General features: G+C 42.1%; 1 protein-coding gene across 2 annotated transcripts; it reads right to left on the reverse strand.

Annotated features, from left to right (window-relative positions):
• Nucleotides 1-414: 414 nt before the first annotated feature.
• On the reverse strand, nucleotides 415-17,212 carry LOC118406754. Of its 2 annotated transcripts, none has more exons than XM_035807061.1 (15): nucleotides 16,947-17,212; nucleotides 13,015-13,085; nucleotides 12,283-12,615; nucleotides 11,563-11,691; nucleotides 10,863-10,982; nucleotides 10,412-10,631; nucleotides 9,907-10,076; nucleotides 9,354-9,575; nucleotides 8,613-8,795; nucleotides 8,034-8,158; nucleotides 7,122-7,166; nucleotides 6,313-6,422; nucleotides 5,636-6,147; nucleotides 4,774-4,882; nucleotides 415-3,359 (listed from the first exon to the last, which is right to left on the reverse strand). In XM_035807061.1, the coding sequence occupies exons 2-15, from the start codon at nucleotides 13,079-13,081 to the stop codon at nucleotides 2,927-2,929; spliced, it is 2,778 nt and encodes a 925-aa protein (XP_035662954.1). In that variant the 5' UTR covers nucleotides 13,082-13,085; nucleotides 16,947-17,212; the 3' UTR covers nucleotides 415-2,926. The 2 variants fall into 2 exon arrangements, with proteins under 2 accessions (XP_035662954.1, XP_035662955.1); XM_035807062.1 differs by lacking the exon at nucleotides 16,947-17,212 and adding an exon at nucleotides 13,243-13,365.
• Between the last annotated feature and the right edge of the window lie 1,630 nt (nucleotides 17,213-18,842).

The raw sequence follows: 18,842 nt of genomic DNA on the forward strand, positions 1-18,842 counted from the left end.
TTTGTGTAAGATTCTTTGTTTAACTAAGGTTAAATTGACACCAGAATGCAACAATTTTCTATTAACTTCAATGCTAATAGTATCATGCGATGAACACAGACATTTGTAAGAAAGACCACGTTTCCAGCTCTTGAATCCTGCTGCCAGGCAATTGAATGAGAATTTGATTATTACTTCAAATTAAAGTTGAATGATCTCACAAATTTAAGTTCAATGATAAACACAGCAAATGTCAAACACGGCAGCCGGTTCAGAACCAGGTATCGAGGCTTGCTAACAAGCACTGGTGAGGGACAAACAGTGTAAAAATTGGCGATAATTCACAAAGTTGCCACGATAGACAGTGGCAAAGTAGTCTCAGGTCAGTGAGATACCTGCTTTCATCTTGCAGAACATGGTGATAGAAGACAGTTCTTTCAAGCATGAAAGAAACATGTTTAAATTCACATAATGTAACTGTAAGATACAAAGCTTGTATGATTTTGACTACCAGATATATAGTACACTATAGCATAAATGTGTTATTTGCAGAATTTTCCAGAACAGATAGATTTCCTGACAGCTTGCAATATTTTTAGGTAATTGAATTTAAACTTAAGTATTATTGAGCCCTGATCAAAGTAAAGGACAGAAGCTTATGTGTGATAGGTTGCAAAACTACACATTGCAACTACATTTTGTATTAGCCTGAGCACCATCCTCCATAGTGACTGCTGGCTCAATACTTTTGCTTGTGGTCACAACAGAGGATGGTACTAAGGCTATGCAACTATAGCTTCCGACTCTCAAAATCAAGGTAATGCCAACCAAGAAGTTGAAAATGTAGATGCAAAAGTTTTGGCCATCACTGACTACTTCAGTTCAATTAACTGACCTAATAATGTAAGATTTGTTAGAAGTCAAATGGGTTTGTACAACTATCAGATGCCGGGACACAGAGTCGTAAGTGTCAGATAATACTGTCTCTGAAATATGCGATGAAAGTCTACACTATGTACATCTTCTTACTACGTGTATTATAGATGTTGAAAATATTTTCCAACTGTTCCATGGAAAATATGTTTAACATCTACAATATATAAAAGCTTACATCTGCAACTATGCAGGCAAAATGACTTCAATGCTCATCGTCATAAAGTCAAGACAGGAATTAATATTGGTATAGAACATATAAGAACCTCTACATGTTGTATTTACTTATACAAATTTTTGTTGATAATGTCTATGCTCTGCTGTATAAACAATACTAGATTGAGCATTGTGTACATGTACACATGTACATACTGCTGATAACAAGTTTTATTGCAAATTCTTGCCCGTGGGCTAATTGCAGGTAACATAAAAGATTCAAACAGTGTAAAATACAATATCACAAGTGTCTACTCTAGTCTAAAACTAGTAAAAGCTAAATGAAACACGGTTCAAACACCAGAAAAATAGCTGACACCCTCCCATCATCATCATGAATATATAAACGTATATGTGATAGATACAATAATGCCATTCCTGTAAAAATATTCAGCTTAAACTGGCAAACCAGCCAAAGACTAGTTCTCTATTAGGAGACCAGCTGTAGGGGGTTGTGAGTAGTCAGCTATACATCTGTGAATAATAACATATAATTACTTTCGGACATTTACCCATGGCATACAATGTATGTGTGCTAGAAATACATTTATCGGTTACATGTAAAATTTTCACGTCACCCGGACACTCAGTCCCATTGGACAAACTGGCCACACTGACTTGATTATACGACATCAGTGTGTGCATCATTTTTCCTACATTTTCAAAAAAATTGCAACCATACTGTAAAGAATATACAACAACTGGAAAATGATCAACTACATGCATGCCACAACTTATATTGCAGATTGCCTCTTTTCTTGTCTTAAAATTAGATAATTCTGACATGAGCATAAACTATTATACCTGTATCTGAAGTTTTTGTCTTGATATAGCCATGCAGAAATTTTGGCCTTACAACAGGGGCAACCTGAAATGGTGATTGACAACCTAGCTTTGGCTTAGGTTGCCCAGGGCCTGACGTTTCATACCCTAACCTAAGTCTGCCAAGTTCCCAAACAAATGCAGTATGTAGCTTTAAGTCATATACAACATACTGTTGTGGTTTTTCTCAATGGATGATAAAGTTCTTTCTTTATTCACAACAAAAATTCAGTTGCCAGTTTCTGCTGCCAGTATCTGCTGCCTAAAGCTTCCTCCTGTTTAGCCTGGTTAAATCTCGCTTATGTTATACTAAGTTATAGCAGCCCATCCAACATCCGCCGGCCTCCTGCAGGGAGGGGCCAGTTACAGCCCAGGCAGCAGAGTTTATGTTTCACAGACTACATCCGGTTGACTGGATCTACTTCCCACTGGTATTGTAGGTGATGCTACAGTGAGAAGAACACAGTCCCAAATGGCAGGATTACTAGGATATTGGAGTTTTCTTCTCCACAGCCAGTAATGTCTTTAATCTGCTTATGTCTCAATACCTGTCAGATATCTTCCTCAGAGCTTCTGATGGGAGTGCTGCTTCTCACTGATGCAGTGTATATGTACTACATGTAGGTGGCACTTTTGTGCCAAGGGTGGCTAATTTTGGATCCCCTTGTCTCAATTCTTCACTGGGGTTGATGAGAAGTTCACATAAGCACGTAAGAAACATTCCTGGTTGTGCAAAAGAAAATTGCAATATCCTATGTCCAACCAACCTGATGACATTATTTGCGGACTAACTGCCTGACCTTGTATTCCCTCACCACAGTAAGAGTCATTTTTGACTTTCGTCTTCCTGTATTGCCAACTAGCTAGCAGCAGGAAGTAGATCCAATCATCATTGCTCTGAAGACGGCAGCAGAACAACTACCAAAACGTTGGCAGCTGAAGACTTAATTGTGTAGCAAAGAACTTTATTATCTCTTTATCTGCCCAAGAACAAGGCGAGTGGGATGGTGACGCCCACACATATGAAGTAGAGAATGACACACAGCCTGTCCAGAACCCTGCCCAGCTTGTGGTAGTCTCCCTCCTCCTCGTCGCTGTCAGCCTCCACCAGTTTGTTGAGAACAGTTTGGAGCATGTGTGTCTCCGCCTGCACACTCCGGCTCAGATTCTCCAGGGTGGTCTGCAGTACCAGCTGAGCGCCAGGTGGCGCCGATGCAGACTTGACGCGCACAGACTGGGCCTGTCTGACCGGAGGCACTGTGTTTGTGTGGGTTTCTTGTTCCACAGCGAGGCTGCCATTGAGGTAGGTCAAGTTGGCATTTCCACCGCTTTCCTTGTGTTCAGGAGTCGGGTTTTTGGCACTCAGGTCCCCAAACAGTAGGAAGGTGGCCAAGTATCGCAGGAAGACACTGGAATGGGGTCAGATATTATCAGTTGAAGTTTTCAGTTCAAAAGAGCACACAAACGTGACATGTCATTGCAGGGAATGAAACTCAATACAAAAATATAATGTGTGGTACATACAGTCAAACCTGTACTACTACTAGTGACCAATTTTGCATATGATCAACAACTTGAACAAGTGATTGTGGCCTACATGTAAGAAGAGAAATGTTGTGCTTTTGGTTGCAACCCAAGCAAAATCCCGCCGAACCAATCTTTATTGTGGGTTGACTGCTAGCAAGAAAATTTTTGGATCTGGCATCTGAGTGATGAGAATTGAAAACAGAATTCCATGTAGTCGTACAAATCTTTTTTGATAGATGTCCTGCATTTCACACTGTTAACTGATTAAGGCTTTGAGTAGCTGTTGTAGGATGTATTAAGCATTGTACTTCTCTGTTCAGTTCATTGTACAAGCACAAGTACATATTATAGATATCATGTTGAAAACACCAGATGCCTCCTGCTGAAAAACAACACAATCCCTACCTGCAGATCCTTATTTTGTTCAGGACCTGAAACACAAGATATTTTTTCCAAGGCTGTACTGTAGTTGTGTGATTTGCTTGATTTCTCTTTCCAACATAACAAATTACAACTTTTTTTCATTTTTTTATCTGACCTTTGTCAACATTTGGCTTGAAATAACCAATGGCTAGTAGGCTAGTTGACATGAGATCGAGAGGATTTGATTCCTTGCTGGACTTTGTGTCCTGAGAAGGCACTTCATCCGGTTTTCCTCACTCCACCCACATGTTTGCATGGGTACCTGACTTAGGACAAGTTAGGTTGGGGAGGTAAACGCCCAAGTCTTTTTTATACAGTAAGTTCCTCAGTATGTGCCAAGAAACTAAAGGCAAGGCCACCCTTGATATTCCAGTGCATTTAACTTTTTACACGTTACCATATACATCCCTTTTATCTTCTACCAAACCAATAGTAAGTTGTAGTTGAATGGAGGTTTTAGTACAATTTTTGTGTAACTGAACATTAACATCGCATTTTTCTACTACATGTATCAGGGCTCAAAATAGTGGGTGCATGTGCACCCAGGTGCACCCAAAATTGGACCTGTCCACCCAATTATTTTCTGTGGGTGCACAAGGTGCACCCAAATATTTTCTTGGGTTTATGTATGTAACGATATAAAAGTAATATACTAGTATACATCATATTCTTGACATCTCAGTGTTAGAAAGATAATAAAAATGTCTTTCATGGTACTTGTTTAAGAATTTGATAGCAACTAAGTTTTGAAATTAGGTTTTTCTGACATTCTACTTAAATTTTTTGTGGCACCCAATTTTTTAAGCTGGGTGCAGCAGTGCACCTAATCCCAAAAATGAATTTGGAGCCCTGTGTATATTACAATAGACCCACCTCCGTGCCCAGGGAGGCAGGTCTCCTGTCCTGCTGCTCAGGTTGATGATGACACAGGTGAACAGCATGAAGAGACCAATCAGCCCCATGCACACGATGATCACCACAGCTGCACAACAAAACAACAAGTGGTTCCCAAAATAGTTTCATCAGGTTGGTAGAATATAGGAGAATGCTTTTTACACAACCAGCAGGTACTTACATTGCTTACGTTTCAATGTCTCTCAGATTCCAGAACTCCAGTTAGAAGCTCTGAGGAAGGTGTCTGAGAGACATCGAAACGTAAGCAATGTAAGTACCTGCTGGTTGTATGAAAAGAATTCTCCTATATCCTCAAAACAAGTGGTTTTAACACCCAAGCGTGGGGACTGAACTAACATCTTTAAGTCCCAAACTTTGCTTCGTCTTATTACACCAGAGTGGAGGGTATTCTCTGACAAAGTATTGTACGACATTGTGTAGTTGGATGATGTGATGCCTGTTCACAGCTGTATGATCTCTATATTCACTCTGCTGTATTCGTATGTAGTTTGGCATATTGTCTGCTCGTAGTTGCAAGATGATGCACAAAAATTGTTTTCAGGGTAACTTTTTGTATCACAGCCCAAATTGAAGGTAGAAAATATAAATACGTCATGGAGTATGTAACCTACAGCTTCTTGTTTTGTATTTTGTTGTCTGGAATGTATTTGCCCTGCCAGGCATCATCTAGATATCTCGGTCATGCTGCACAGGGAAAGTTATTTACTTTTCTCAAGGTCACAACACTGGGTCTAGATTCCAAGCCCAACACACTACCAGTTATGCCACACACGACACCACATTGTGGGGTAATGACAGAAGGGAGTGAGTTTTATCATACCAATAAATGGCATCTTGTCCTTGACAGGAAGGAAGTCTGTGATGACCACTAAGGACACCACCATGGCTAGTAGGATGGTTATGCCAAAGCCGATCCGATCGCTCTTTTCGATGGGGGTGGCAAAGGTGATGACCATCAACACTGCCAGTATGATGCAGGGTGAGATGGTGGTGGCGATGTGGTAGATAGGGTCTCTGGTGAAGTCCAGCATCATGCAGCCTTTTCCAGCTTCCACTTGGAGATATGCAACGACTGTCCACTGGCCAGCTGTGATCTTAGTTTGTGTCTTACAGCCATTATAACCTGGCCTTTCAGCACTGGGACACTGGAGCTGCTCCCCTGCAGAAATACTGGATTCAAAACAGATGGGACACTTCATGGTGTCCACAGGGAAGAGGTAGGGATCCAGGGTACAGGTTGTCGTGGTCAGAGCCTCCACGGTCCAGTTGACATGGCCCTCACTGGTCACAAGCACTTTTGATGCTGGAAGACTTTTATAGTTAGTGTCCGCACTGGAAAAGTGTCAAATGACAGGGATTAAGATTTTGTTTTCCAGCAGTAAGGGGCGGTATAACCCCGTCGTGTGTAAGCACGTTGATCAAAGATGATGGTGATTATTTCCAGCAGAATGCAGATGACAGTGCTATTAAAGATATAAAGATATACTATCCACTCACTTTTTCCTGAGTAGAAGAGTTGGTTTCCAGATCCTTGTGACTGGCAGGAACAGACTCTTGATGTCATTATACTCCTGTTCTATCCAAGCCAGTCGGGGATCCTCCCAGTCCTGTTGGGAACAGATATGATTGATATGTAAGCAGCTGTCTGCTTAGTTCATACTGATATTAATGTCATACCTTGGCAAGAATATTGGTCCATACTGGTGTCCATATTTTGCAGTATTGCACAGGCTTCTCAGAGTCCTCCCCAGAGGATGGAATAATGGAGGCCCTCCACTATACTCCTAGCCCAGCTCCAATATACTCCTTTTGAAATTTAGTGTTTTTTACCTATTTTCTTGGTTAGTTTTGCTAAAATTAATGAAAATTCACAGATTTTTATGCCAAGTGGCATCACTTTTCCAGTCGGCATTGTCTGCAAAAACTTGTGAATGGGCGATGATGAAAACAATTGTCGTTTTGCCACTTCAAAACAAAGGAATCACTGAAATATATTTTACTTGTAGTTTTTGACACCCTCTGTCATTGCAAAATGAACTCATTTTCATGAAAGCGCAGCGCGTTGGTTCAGGTTATTTTTGCCAGCCCCTCCACTATACTAAAAAATTCTGGGGAGAACCCTGCTTCCATTGAGTGACACAAATGCACTGTTCCCGTGCACCGGTATCAAACATTGGAATACCAGATTCTGACGTTGTATTCTATACGTACAGTGCATTTGCATACCATTGCATTCAGAAATATGATCTTAAAATGAATACCACCAGCCACCAACACCTGCCTACCAAACTTGAGAAATAACTTACCACATTTAGAGAAATGTCCACCATGACTCTCTCATCTTTCTCATTCTATGAAGAAATAAACGTCAGACGTAGTTAAGGCAGCTGGAGTTTGTTTGTGGTAATGCAATATATTATGAGTTTAGGACAGTAAACATTGCTGCATATAATCAGCTTTCTTTCATTGTCTAAACTGGTTTGTTAATGAAATCTGTTATCAGATATTACTCAAAATCATTCTGTCTAATTTACTTTGAATTAGAACTTTCTGTTGACAAATCAGTTGTGTTCAGTGCAATGTTCGTGTAACAGTAAGATGGCTTTATGGCAGATATCTGTGGCACCTGCTAAGTGCACAGGTGGCTGTAGTGTTTAATATATAGTCTCCCAATGCATTGTATTGTATTGTATTGTATGGGCCGACTACTCACTCTCGCAGCCAGGGGCTGAAATGTGAGGAGCTTACAATAGACAGGCTAAGCCGCAAGGGTCTGAAATGGCAGCCTGTATATAGCGTCAAATGACCTCAATACAACATTAATTGCCCCAGGTGTGGCCAGGGATTGTAGGTTTTGAACCACTCACACCGCACCATCGCACATGTGGTGGGTTCTTTAATGTGCGTAGGGTGTGGCTGTCCCCAAACACGGGACCTCCATTGAAGGTCCTATCTGAGGGACGGCCCTAGACGAAGCTAGGTACTCATTTTCACCTGAGTAAAGTGAGGAAAGTCGTGTGGCACAAGATCGGCGACACGCAGCTGGATTCGACCTCAAGACCTCTCGGTCCCGAGCCAAACACACTGCCGCTGCGCTACGCGATCTGCATTTGCCTATTACAGAGTTGAATTACTAACTATATTGTGACATCAGTAATTTGCACCTTTTGGGACTTTTCAACACTTGTCGTTTATACAGTACAAGTTACTGGACTTACTGTGTCAACGATGTTGTTGATGCGTGCTTGGAATGATGAGATGGTGATGTCCAGGTGTGGCTTGGTCTCCACTTTGTACTGGTTACGCTCAAACAAGTCAGTCAGCAGGTTACTCTCATGGTCCACTAGCATGAAGAAACACATCCCTTAGTACTGGGTGGTTCTGGTACTGTATTATCAGATCTTTTTGGTCGCGTACATTGCAGAAGTTTGACTTTTGCAAACACTTTAACTAGAGACTCTGGTATTGACTTTTAGAAACACTTAAACTAGAGACTCTGGTATTGATTTTGAGAACTTAGAACAAGCTATGTTACTTAGATAGGGCTCTATGAAGTGAAATGTGTACTAGCCTGGTCCCGACTTCCGGTCTTTGATGTATGTATGTTAATGGGTACTACTACAGAACTGTAACAGTAACTATACTAACGCTACTTGATGAATGGCACTTTGCTATTTTATTCTCCAGCCAGTGCAAAAACAACAGTAATGGAGTGGAAAATCTGGAATCCATCAGGATTTTCTTATAACTTTCCCCATAAGATTATTTTTCTAACCCCACAGGACCAACATAATTACCATCACAGGTGGGCGGCTCGTTGGACCAGGTTCCATCACCTTGACAGGTGGACCTGAGAGAGCCATCCACGGGGATGTAGCCAGCTGAGCAGCTGAAGGTCAGCTTGTCACCACTCAGGTAATTAGCCTTCTTTGGACTCCTGGTGCCATACCGTGGTGGACCAGGGTCGGGGCATGTTTTTTCTGGGATATGGGAAAGATATAAAACAAGGTCAGTCCACACAGGGACTGCACTGCTTCTCTGGCTGAGCATACAGAAAGTGCAGTTCAAAAAATGTAAACACAAGCCAAAAACAATTATTCTTTTTCTTGCTGGCCGGGGCGGCTTCTTGCCGTCCCTACCTTTCAAACCATCTTAACTGTGTGCCTGGGCGATAACATCTCACCACCACTCCCTGCACCTGCCGTAACATCACTGTTTGAGATCTATTCGCATGTTTTGTTTGTCTTTGTGAACCGCGCTCCATTTTGTGGCTCTCCTCCCAGCATTGTAAGGATTCCTTTTATTCACTAATAGTTGTCAATACCCTGAGAACGAGACCTATAACCCGGATGCGGGTCGTATATGGGATATTAATGACCTAGCTTATGGAGAAAATGCAGCCTTCTGATTGATCGACAATTGTCTGACTAATAGTATATGATAAAATAACCAATGATATCAAATTATCAAACAAATGGCTTTAAAAAAGACCTAGAGACTTCTCTCATCCTTCCCCCTGAACCCAAACTTTCTCTCACCTCCACATCTGGGCAGTTCACAGGATACCTGAACCCCAGCTGTGGACAGACACCATGGTCTGTTGTCACCATCAGGGTTCCTACAGTAGTTCTCCTGCAGGTTAGCCCAGGGAAACCGGGACGTGTAGAAATCACCATCATCAGACCACTTCGCACAGACTTGTCCATCATTTGTCTTGGCCACACGTCCCCGGTAGTTGGTACCGTCTCCATAGTAACAATCTGTGGGTGGAATGTTTAAGACTTGTCAGGTCTTTCATCATTGACTCATAGAGTAAAAGTAGGTGGAAAGGAGTAAACCTGTTGTACTACCATCTGCACTACTATCTGCCTAAAAGATCAGTCAGTGTCATACTCTCTTTTTGATCATTCATCAATGTGAAAAGTAGTACATATACTACCAAATGTTTCATCTATAGACAGCTGTATACCAAGTTTGTCCATAGATTTGCGATACAATGTAAATGATTGCAAAATGTCATGTGTTGGTTCATTTCGCAGCATAGTGAATCCTTTAGTTACAATCTAAATATGTTGAAGATCGGATACTCACTACCATTCCCAGGCATTGGAGCGTTCAAACAAGACACGTTAGCACTTGGGTAGGGGAAGCGTGAGCAGTCTGGGAAGGGCCAGGACCCGTTGGTGTGTGAGACAGCCTGCGGCCGACAGGAGGCTGTCACCTCCTCACACAGGGTACGGCAGGGCAGCAGCTGCCGGGGGCTGGGGGACAAATAGTCAAATCAAGTTTATCATACAACGATTGTATCAGGTCTGGTACAATGTATGGCAAATAACGGATTGTTAAACAATCTATACTTGGTGAGTGTACTAATCCAGAATAATTACTCGTATATATGCGTATATGTGCATGATTGTTTGTTTAACACAAAATGTGTCATTTTGAAATACATGTAGGAGGAAGACCGGTATAACATGAAACAAAAATAGCTGACCAGGCAATGTAGAAAAAAGATAATAGTGTGATAAACAAAGGAGAGAGTCTTTTATACAATCATGGCACAGTACAGGAACGTGTTCTCTTGTTAATAGCTTACCCTTTTAAATCACATTTTGGCAAGATCATGGCACAAGCGAAAAGGTTGAAGTCCGGATGGCAGACAGGGTCGGTAGCAGACTCGAGTCGCTGCATGGTTCTGGCCTGGCTGGAGGCTGTGGCTTGACTTGTGTTCTGATGCATGTATGGGTTGGGTAAAGTCGTCTTGCTATATCCCAGTCCCTTACAGAAGAGGAACTCTGAAGGGAGGTTCTGACATTCTAGAAAAGCAAGGACCGTAAATTTTGTCATTACATGCCAGTATGCTATAACATGGTCTAGGTCAATTTGTGTCTTTACACATTATCACAGTGACTGTAACGTTAAGAGAAGATTTGGAAGTACATTTGTGTGATGAGACATTATGAAAACAGTTGGTGTCTTGCTACATGATGTGTGTCATAAGGTAGGATATCACTGTTATTCCATATCTCCTTCTTTCTAAGACTCACCACATCCAGTTTCATCGCTGTTGTCGAAGCAGTCTTTCCTGCCGTCACAGCGTCTCCAGGAATCCACGCACGTCACATCGTCATCACAGCGGAAGTACCCGGGGCTGCAGTTACTTTTCTCTGAGAACAGAGAAAATACAGAGCTTACAACAACTATTATTGAAGTAGCAATCTATTTATTTATAATAAGTACCGATATAATGAAAAAGGAAGAATGTGTACACATTTTTATTGATCAGCAATATCTGATAAAAGCTCCTTGTCAGCTACACCAAAGGCACTGTGTACATGTCTGCTGACATTTTTCTAGTATTTCAGTTAAATTGCTGAATACCACACAATCCTTTGGGCACCTTCAAAAGCTTATACCTCTTACACCTCACTGACATATATTTAAGTGTATTGTATTGTATTGTATTGTTTTAGGTAAAGTTTGCCGAGAAGGGTTTTTTTTTTCTTATTTATTTTATTTTGCCCCACCGATGTACAGCCTAATTCTCTATATGAGAATACTACTTCATCAGCCTCAAAGTTTACCTGAGCTAAAACAATACAGACTTGAGGGTGACTGACAACTCATTCTTTTGGGACCATCAGCATTCACTGGATACTCTTATTCCAATGATATGGGTCGGTATATATCGATTTAAGAAATGATTTATGATAACAATTGGAGTTGGCATGGTCAATGTTTCCTTACTTTTCTCCTTTGCAACAAAGGTAGCCCGGAATCCAGGCTCTGTTTGGAAGCCGTCAGACTTGAATATGACTGTCATGACGTTTGTGGTAGTAGTCAATGGTGGAGGGGCTGCAGTGCCACAGTACTTTCCTGGAGAGACAATAAGAATGAGGGTTAGGTTTAGCCGTAGTAGATCGTCGTAGATCGCTGCTCGATAAAGTTGTAGAAATTCTAAGCAGGGTCCAATCAAACAACCCGATAACAAGAATCTGAGGCAGCTTCATACAGAAAAAGACAGCTGGAATTTGCAGGACAGTGTAAAGCTATTCTAACAAGCGTTCGGGGACCTCATACCTCCATGAAATATTCTGATTATGCAAATGACTGTCACATCTGCATGATTTATGCTTGCTTATGTACACCTTTCACTAACTTACACAGGTCACAATGTTGACAGCCGAATCATTTACAACATGTACTAAGAAGAATTTGGACACTCGCTCATTATTTATGCAAATTGGGGACTAATTTGCATAAATAGAATCTGCTTATCTTCCACCTGTCACAAACTACATAGATTACATGTATTTGAGTCTCATATTGGAAACACTGTAAATATACATTCTCTTCATTAAGTATGCTAATTAAATCCAAATCTGAATAATTTGCACTTCACTATGTCTAGTGAGATACCAACTTCAGTTTGTATCGTGTCATCAGCAGATCAGACGTGAAACTTACCGATAAGGTAGCCCAGTGTCGGCGTGCCCCCATACACCTCCACACTGTCCCAACACGTGCCCTTGCCGCCCTCCACATTGAAAGCCGCGGAAAAGCTCAGCTGCACTATCTTGCCGGGGTCCACAGTTATTTCCCATCGACAGACGTGATTGAGCGGGTACGGCGATGGGTGCATGGGACTGGTGAAGGTTCCATTAGATCCGGTCAGGTTAAAGGTGGAGGGACAGTAGTTAGTTACTGCACTGGTCTTGACCTGAGAACCTGTTGTGTTCCCTGCCAGGGAGGCACCGGCCGTGGTGTTTGTGGCGGGAGCGGCCGTGGTGTTAGACGCGGCTGAAAAAGACGCAGACACGTAAAAGTTAATCCATATGTAATTACGTTTGTCTCAAGTGCAAAATTCTGTTATGTCCCAGTTATCATAACAGAATACGCTTAAATCTGTCAGATGTCACAGGACAATTGTGCCGAACAAGTTGAACAAAGTTTACATTTCACTTCGTACACGTGAATTTCAGACATGTATATGTACTCGTAGTTTTCTAAGACTGATAGGATTATGAAACAATAGGCAATGGCTGTCATGTTATGTACAAGACCGAAGCTCGACACTGAAAATGGACCTCACATCGCTTCCGACGGTCTACTGCCGTTCTCCAGTACTAGTAAACTCGAACAGGTAGTTCGCGTAAGAAATGGGCGGTTTGATTTGGTACCGCTAACGCTAACCCATACCTGGTGTCTGTTTCAGTTGGAAACAGCAGAAGACGAAGATAACCAGTAAACTGTGTGTCCACATCATGGATCTGTGATAAACAAAATTAAGAACAACAATTAACTTTGCACATAGTAGGCATAGATGCAGACGATTATTAGTGAGGATAAGGCCCAAACACTTGTCAAAACCATTATTTTGGCTGTTGTACATGGTTACTGTATCTTTTATCTTGAGGATAACTGCACCTGTAAATCCATTGTCCTGAACACACTAAGGAGACAGTGAGGCAGTTTAAATTTGTGTCGAACAATGCTGCACAATTACAGATTCCGTACTGTCTTGTACAAACGTTTTAGCCTATAAGCTAGAGAGCATGTCACTACGTTTCATTTTTCATCAGCATCCACTAAATTTCGTCAATGCAGATTTTAAACTCCAACTATGGACGCTACCTGAAACGTCTGACCATTTTCTACCTCATTCTATCCCGCCTTTACCACCCCAAGCCGAAGTCAGGTGCGCACTTTTAAGCTAAGGGCACAACCCGCCGCACGTGCAAATACGTGCTGTCTACGTGCCAAAACGTGGGCAATCTTTTGGGATCCATAAGTGGTGAGTACCGCCTCCGTACGAACTCGTACCGAATCCGACGGATTTTGGAGCACGCAGATACGCCGTAGAACTTTACGTGCAGGCAAAACTTTGTGTGCCATCGGGCTGCGGATTGGTGCCAGTACAGGTGACGCACCTGCCCTGTATAGCCTGAACATCTTCAGAAAAACGTGGTGGACGTAGCCTCCCAAAAAAACGTAAAGACAAATTGCACGTACGGCGGGTTGTGCCCTTAGCTTTACACCTGAGTGAAGTGAGGTTACTCTCGTAAAGTGCCATTCACAAGAGCACAAGGCACAAGATCGGTAGCATAAAAGGTTTCAAACCCAGGGCCTCTTGGGTCTGGATCAACCACCCTGCAGTTCCACCAAATGGCCCCACACTGTGACTGTGAGGTGTACCAATTTGACGATTTCACAGTAATAAGGGTGCTTTCAATAGCATTCAACTTTTCTGCAGATACGTTTGTGAAGATTTGGCGTCCAGAAATGAAGGATAATACTTTCAATTCAATCAACACAACTGCACAATATTTTCAGAAACACCAGACGTTTCAGATGTGGTCCGACATATTTTGGTTCACTGAAGAATGATGTCGGACAACATCTGAAACGTATGACATTTCTTCAAATATTCTATGCGCAGTGATTATCCTTCGTCTTCACATCCATTCCAAATGCCTGAGGGCTGTAAACACACTCAGGCAAGATGCACTGTAATTTTCTTACATGACAAAAGATGACCTAGTTCACACATAACTCAGCTAATGCGACTACAATAACTGATTAAACTCTGTACGCTTTGCCCAAAGTAAGTTTGCGGCAGCCCCGCTGTTTGGACGTGTTTGATATTCTTCTTTTGTGTTTAGGTGGCCGCCATCATCCCATTGGTGTTTCTGCCACACTTGCTGAAGTGCTGATACAGAATGTTTAAGGTAATGGTAGTTTTTGAAATTGGGAGTCTACTGTAAGTGTTAGTGTAGATATGCCACCTTATCCCTGAAGGATTCCAGGGATTTGGCAGTCACCATCTCTACATACAGGAAACAAGTTCCACTCAGATACAGTTCGTGGAAAGAAGGCCATCCGTCTGTACTGTGTTCTACCTAGAGAAATATTGTAAAACAGGGGATGAGACTGTCTTGTCTGACGTTTGGGTCAGCTAAAAAGTGTGGTAAATTCTGTTGGTGACCATTCCATGGTGGAACTTGTAGAAGAGAGTCTTGCCCGTGTGCGGCGTATCTGCAAAGTGCCCCTTGAGAGTTCTTATCTTGTCCCCGGTGTTTGAAGACTGACGGAAACGGTGGCGTGCCCACCTAGCTGCTCTGCGCTGGACTTTCTCTACAGTAGTGGTGTCCTTGGCAGTGTAAGGATCCCACACTATGCTGGCGTATACAAGAGTGGATCTCACTAAGGCTTTGTAGGCTACCACGTTAATGGCTTTGCTATTTACATGAGTATAATACTACAGTGTAGTACTACAGTTAAAATGACAAGTATAAATTAGGCCTAATTATCGTATAGCCAGGCACCGCGGACAAATCAGAAGGCCCACGTTGGTTCTGACGCCGCAACACATAGATTCCGGTGTTTTCTGATTGGTCAGAATAAATCGACACCGGCGCCGGTGTCAATTTGCATCGACACCGGGCACCAGTGTCGATGCAAATCTTCGCTCACTCGGTGGTTTTATTCGGTGGTTATAGCAAAGGACCAGGCGTTATGACACCATACACACCTCGGGCAGGTCATTAACCCTTAATTATCACCCGGTCCGGAACACAACCGAACGTTATTTCGGCCCAGCGTGAACAGACAACTTCCCTGCAGTAATTCGCAAGCCTATCTGACATGCCCTCTCGGATGATAGATACCTTTTTCTATAAAGTAGTCAATAATAATATTAATATAGACGCCAACAATATTCTCAAGCCTGCCCAAGAGCGCACCTGGGGTAGTCACAACTACAAATACCAACCCATTTTCGCACGTACAGACATTTAAAAAAACTCATTTTTTCCGCGCACAATACCTGAGTGGAATGCCCTGCCTGGCACAGTTGTAAGTGCTCCCAACGTTGAGTGCTTCCGTGCCAGGCAGGCGGCCTGCCCGCCCTAACCCGGGAGACTCACCCCCCACATCCCCACCCCACCCCCACACGATACCCCACGCGGGGCCTTTTGGGGGTACCACCATGTAGATGTAGATGTAGATACTGAACTTTTTCCAATGCGTTTGAAACTTATTTTTTAGACCCTATAACATATCCATACTTACATTTTACCATCATATGAGTCATTAGGGCTACAAACTTGTCTTTTTAGATATCTTAAGTCCAACATCCCATCTTTAGAATGTGCCTGCCTTACCATTGTCAACGCCCATCCAATTTGTAATCTCTTAGGACTTTAAAGAAGGCTCAATTCTAAAGGAGCATGTCCTGGCTCTGCTGCTGATGTTTTCTGAATCCAAACAACTATTGGCGACGTAACATTGACTTTGGACTTGATAGCAGTTGCATTATACAGCAGCAAATTTGCCGATACCCCTCGAATACCCTCCAAATAAATCAAAGCCTGGAGTAGCATATTATATCGAACAACCATTGGACAAACGTCAAATGGGGTAATGTTACAAAATACTGGGTTGAAGTTGATATCGTTTTTGCAGTGTATTTTTAGATACCACTGTCTTGGCAACTTCATCTTCCAATTGCTTTGGGTAAAAAATACACTGTAATTATTAAATGGAAACCCTAACTTAAGATTGAAAACAGTGCCCTCAGAAAAATGGGCGGAATGTTGGGAAATCTAGAGCCTGTCTTGAAAATAATGTTTGTGGCGTGTCTATGAATAGTTATTCATCAATTTTTAGCCTTGATTGATTGATTTCCTTCTTGCTTCGCGCCAAAAACCGACCTAGGTGTTATGTAATTGTCCTATGGTGACACGCGTATGGTGACATATGCAATGACAATAACCCACAATGGTTACTGGGTTATAGATTATTCATTTCTTTGTTAATCCGTAATAGAAAATTTGGTCGGTTTCGTTTTCAGAAAATGTTGGTTTTTAGACAATAGCACCCGCTTCTGGGGTTGAGATTCCGTTAAAATGAAGGACTGTTTCTTATAGTCCATTATGACGTCACCTGTAGGCGCTCACTGTAAGACAGAGGAAAAGGTCTTACCGCACAAAGACAACAATTCAAAGTCTTCATATCTGATATGACTGTCTTCTTCTCCTTCTTAATAGATGTAAAATGATATCATTATTCTGTTGAAAAGCTGACTAAGACGAGAGACATACATATTGAGGCATCACTATGATGACACATACCTTAATGGGGTCGGACACCTCCCTACTGGAGCTTCAGAAAACAGACCGGCGTGTCGTCAGACGTCTCTCTGGAAAAGTCTGCTTCCCAGATAAAAGGTAATTTTCCCAGAACCCAACAGGGCAGAGACACGAGTGGCAAGACGTCGCGAGGGAACTCCAACAGAAGCCGCCCGTGTTACAGGTGCAGCAAAGAGATCTATTCACCTCTTTTCGCGCAGGTTGCCTTGGTCGGAAATATAGTTCTTCTGACACATTCTCTTAAGATGAAGCAGCTGAACAGGTTTTACCTCTCAAATATGCAGTTGCCATAGCAACCTGTCCCCTCGGGGGTAGTACTTTGTTTTTAGCTGTGCCGAGCACCTGTCAATCACCGAGATGACTCATCAATTATCTGATGTCCAGTTGGAATAGAGGCCTCTGGAAAGTGTGCTCCTCTCGCGAGTGTTGTGTTTTTGATTAAAAGGAATAGCGAGGGACACTGGCATGGGCGTGTTAACAAGTTTTTTAATGTTAATTGACTGGTGAGTCAATCAGGGTACCTGCCGGGGGGGAACCGGATCCAGCTGGCTGAACCACGATGATGGAATGTTCCTCCTTTCTCTCTGAAGTGTCCAACCAACGCCAACTTCACAAGACTCAACATACAAGGTCTTAACTTGAGTTTGAGTTGATGTAGATCCACAATTATCCTTATATGAGGCTATTCTTCATTTGGTCTACACATTCATGTTTACACGTTACAATTAAAAACATACAGTGACAGTAGAGAGCAAAATAATACTGTTCTAATTGTTGCATGTGTTGTTCCACAACTGAGACATTCTGTATAGAAAACGCCTTTTCTATGCGTTGAATATTGGTTTCGGTAGTCCGAATGTGTTTATTCTGGTTGAGCGTGTTTGGTAGCTGTGAATCTCAGATTGGAAGGTGATTTTTTTCGTGCATAACCTTTGGTAGTTTCATCTAAAAGTGGCAAGGCTTTTCTATAAATGTATCCCTAACAGCCAGCCATTCTAAGATCTTCAGCATAGTGTCCACCTATATGGCGATGACAACCAAGAGCTAGCCTTACGGCCCTGTTCTGAACCACCTGAAGCTTTGTTATGTTGTTCTGTGTTGTGTTATGTAGATGTCCCATGTGAGGTTTGGGTCAAGGTGCAGTCCAATAACTTTACTGTGGAACATTGTTCCAGACGTTGTCCCCTACGTTTCAACTTCAAAGGCGGCGTTTACTTGGTTTTCTTTGCTGTCCCCACGAGCATCACTTTCGTTTTTCCATTATTTAGTTTCAGCATGTTTTCGCCTGACCATTTGCCACCCTTTCTAGATCTGTTTTGGTTTCTGTTCTTATGTTGTCCAATGTGTGTCCTTGTGTCTGAACCGTGCTATCATCACATATTGGTCTAATGACCCATTTTTTACCGCCTCCGGCATATCATTTACATATATTTTATACAGCCGTGCGCCTAGGCAACCGCCCTGATTCGTCATATTTTCTAATTGATTATGTAAATGAGGTTGTCATTTGCATAATTGATATCTATCAACATTTCTCTCTTTCTCAGCCACTTATGTGACAAGTTTGCAAGTTCTATCATGGAATGGAGTGAATTTATGAACTTTCCTTATTGATTATGCAAATTAGCTGTTGATTTGCATAATCAATATCTCATTATGTAGGTCTTTACTTAGGCTATCTACATACAAAAAATCATGATGGTCCGTCAACCCGACCACATTTTCTCCGTACTTATGCAAATGAAGTCGTTATTTGCATAATTAGTATTCCATTATGTTAGTCATCACTCATTCTATCATACCAAAATAATGATGATCCGTCAACACGTTCTCGAGTTATTCTCGTCCAAAGTTTGAAAGGAAACCGGCGTCTGCAGT

Source organism: Branchiostoma floridae, chromosome 19 (assembly GCF_000003815.2).
Source record: "Branchiostoma floridae strain S238N-H82 chromosome 19, Bfl_VNyyK, whole genome shotgun sequence".
NCBI classification, from domain to species: Eukaryota; Metazoa; Chordata; class Leptocardii; order Amphioxiformes; family Branchiostomatidae; genus Branchiostoma; species Branchiostoma floridae.

What these genes read in the sequence shown, in the direction of transcription:
- LOC118406754 (XM_035807061.1), bottom strand. Translation starts at nt 13,081, where the DNA reads ATGATGTGGACACACAGTTTACTGGTTATCTTCGTCTTCTGCTGTTTC. An exon ending in TGGACATTTCTCTAAATGTG is followed by an intron (nt 6,423 to 7,121) that starts GTAAGTTATTTC and finishes TGTTCCCAACAG; the next exon opens with GACTGGGAGGATCCCCGACT. An exon ending in GGACAAGATGCCATTTATTG is followed by an intron (nt 4,883 to 5,635) that starts GTATGATAAAAC and finishes TTTGTTGTGCAG; the next exon opens with CTGTGGTGATCATCGTGTGC.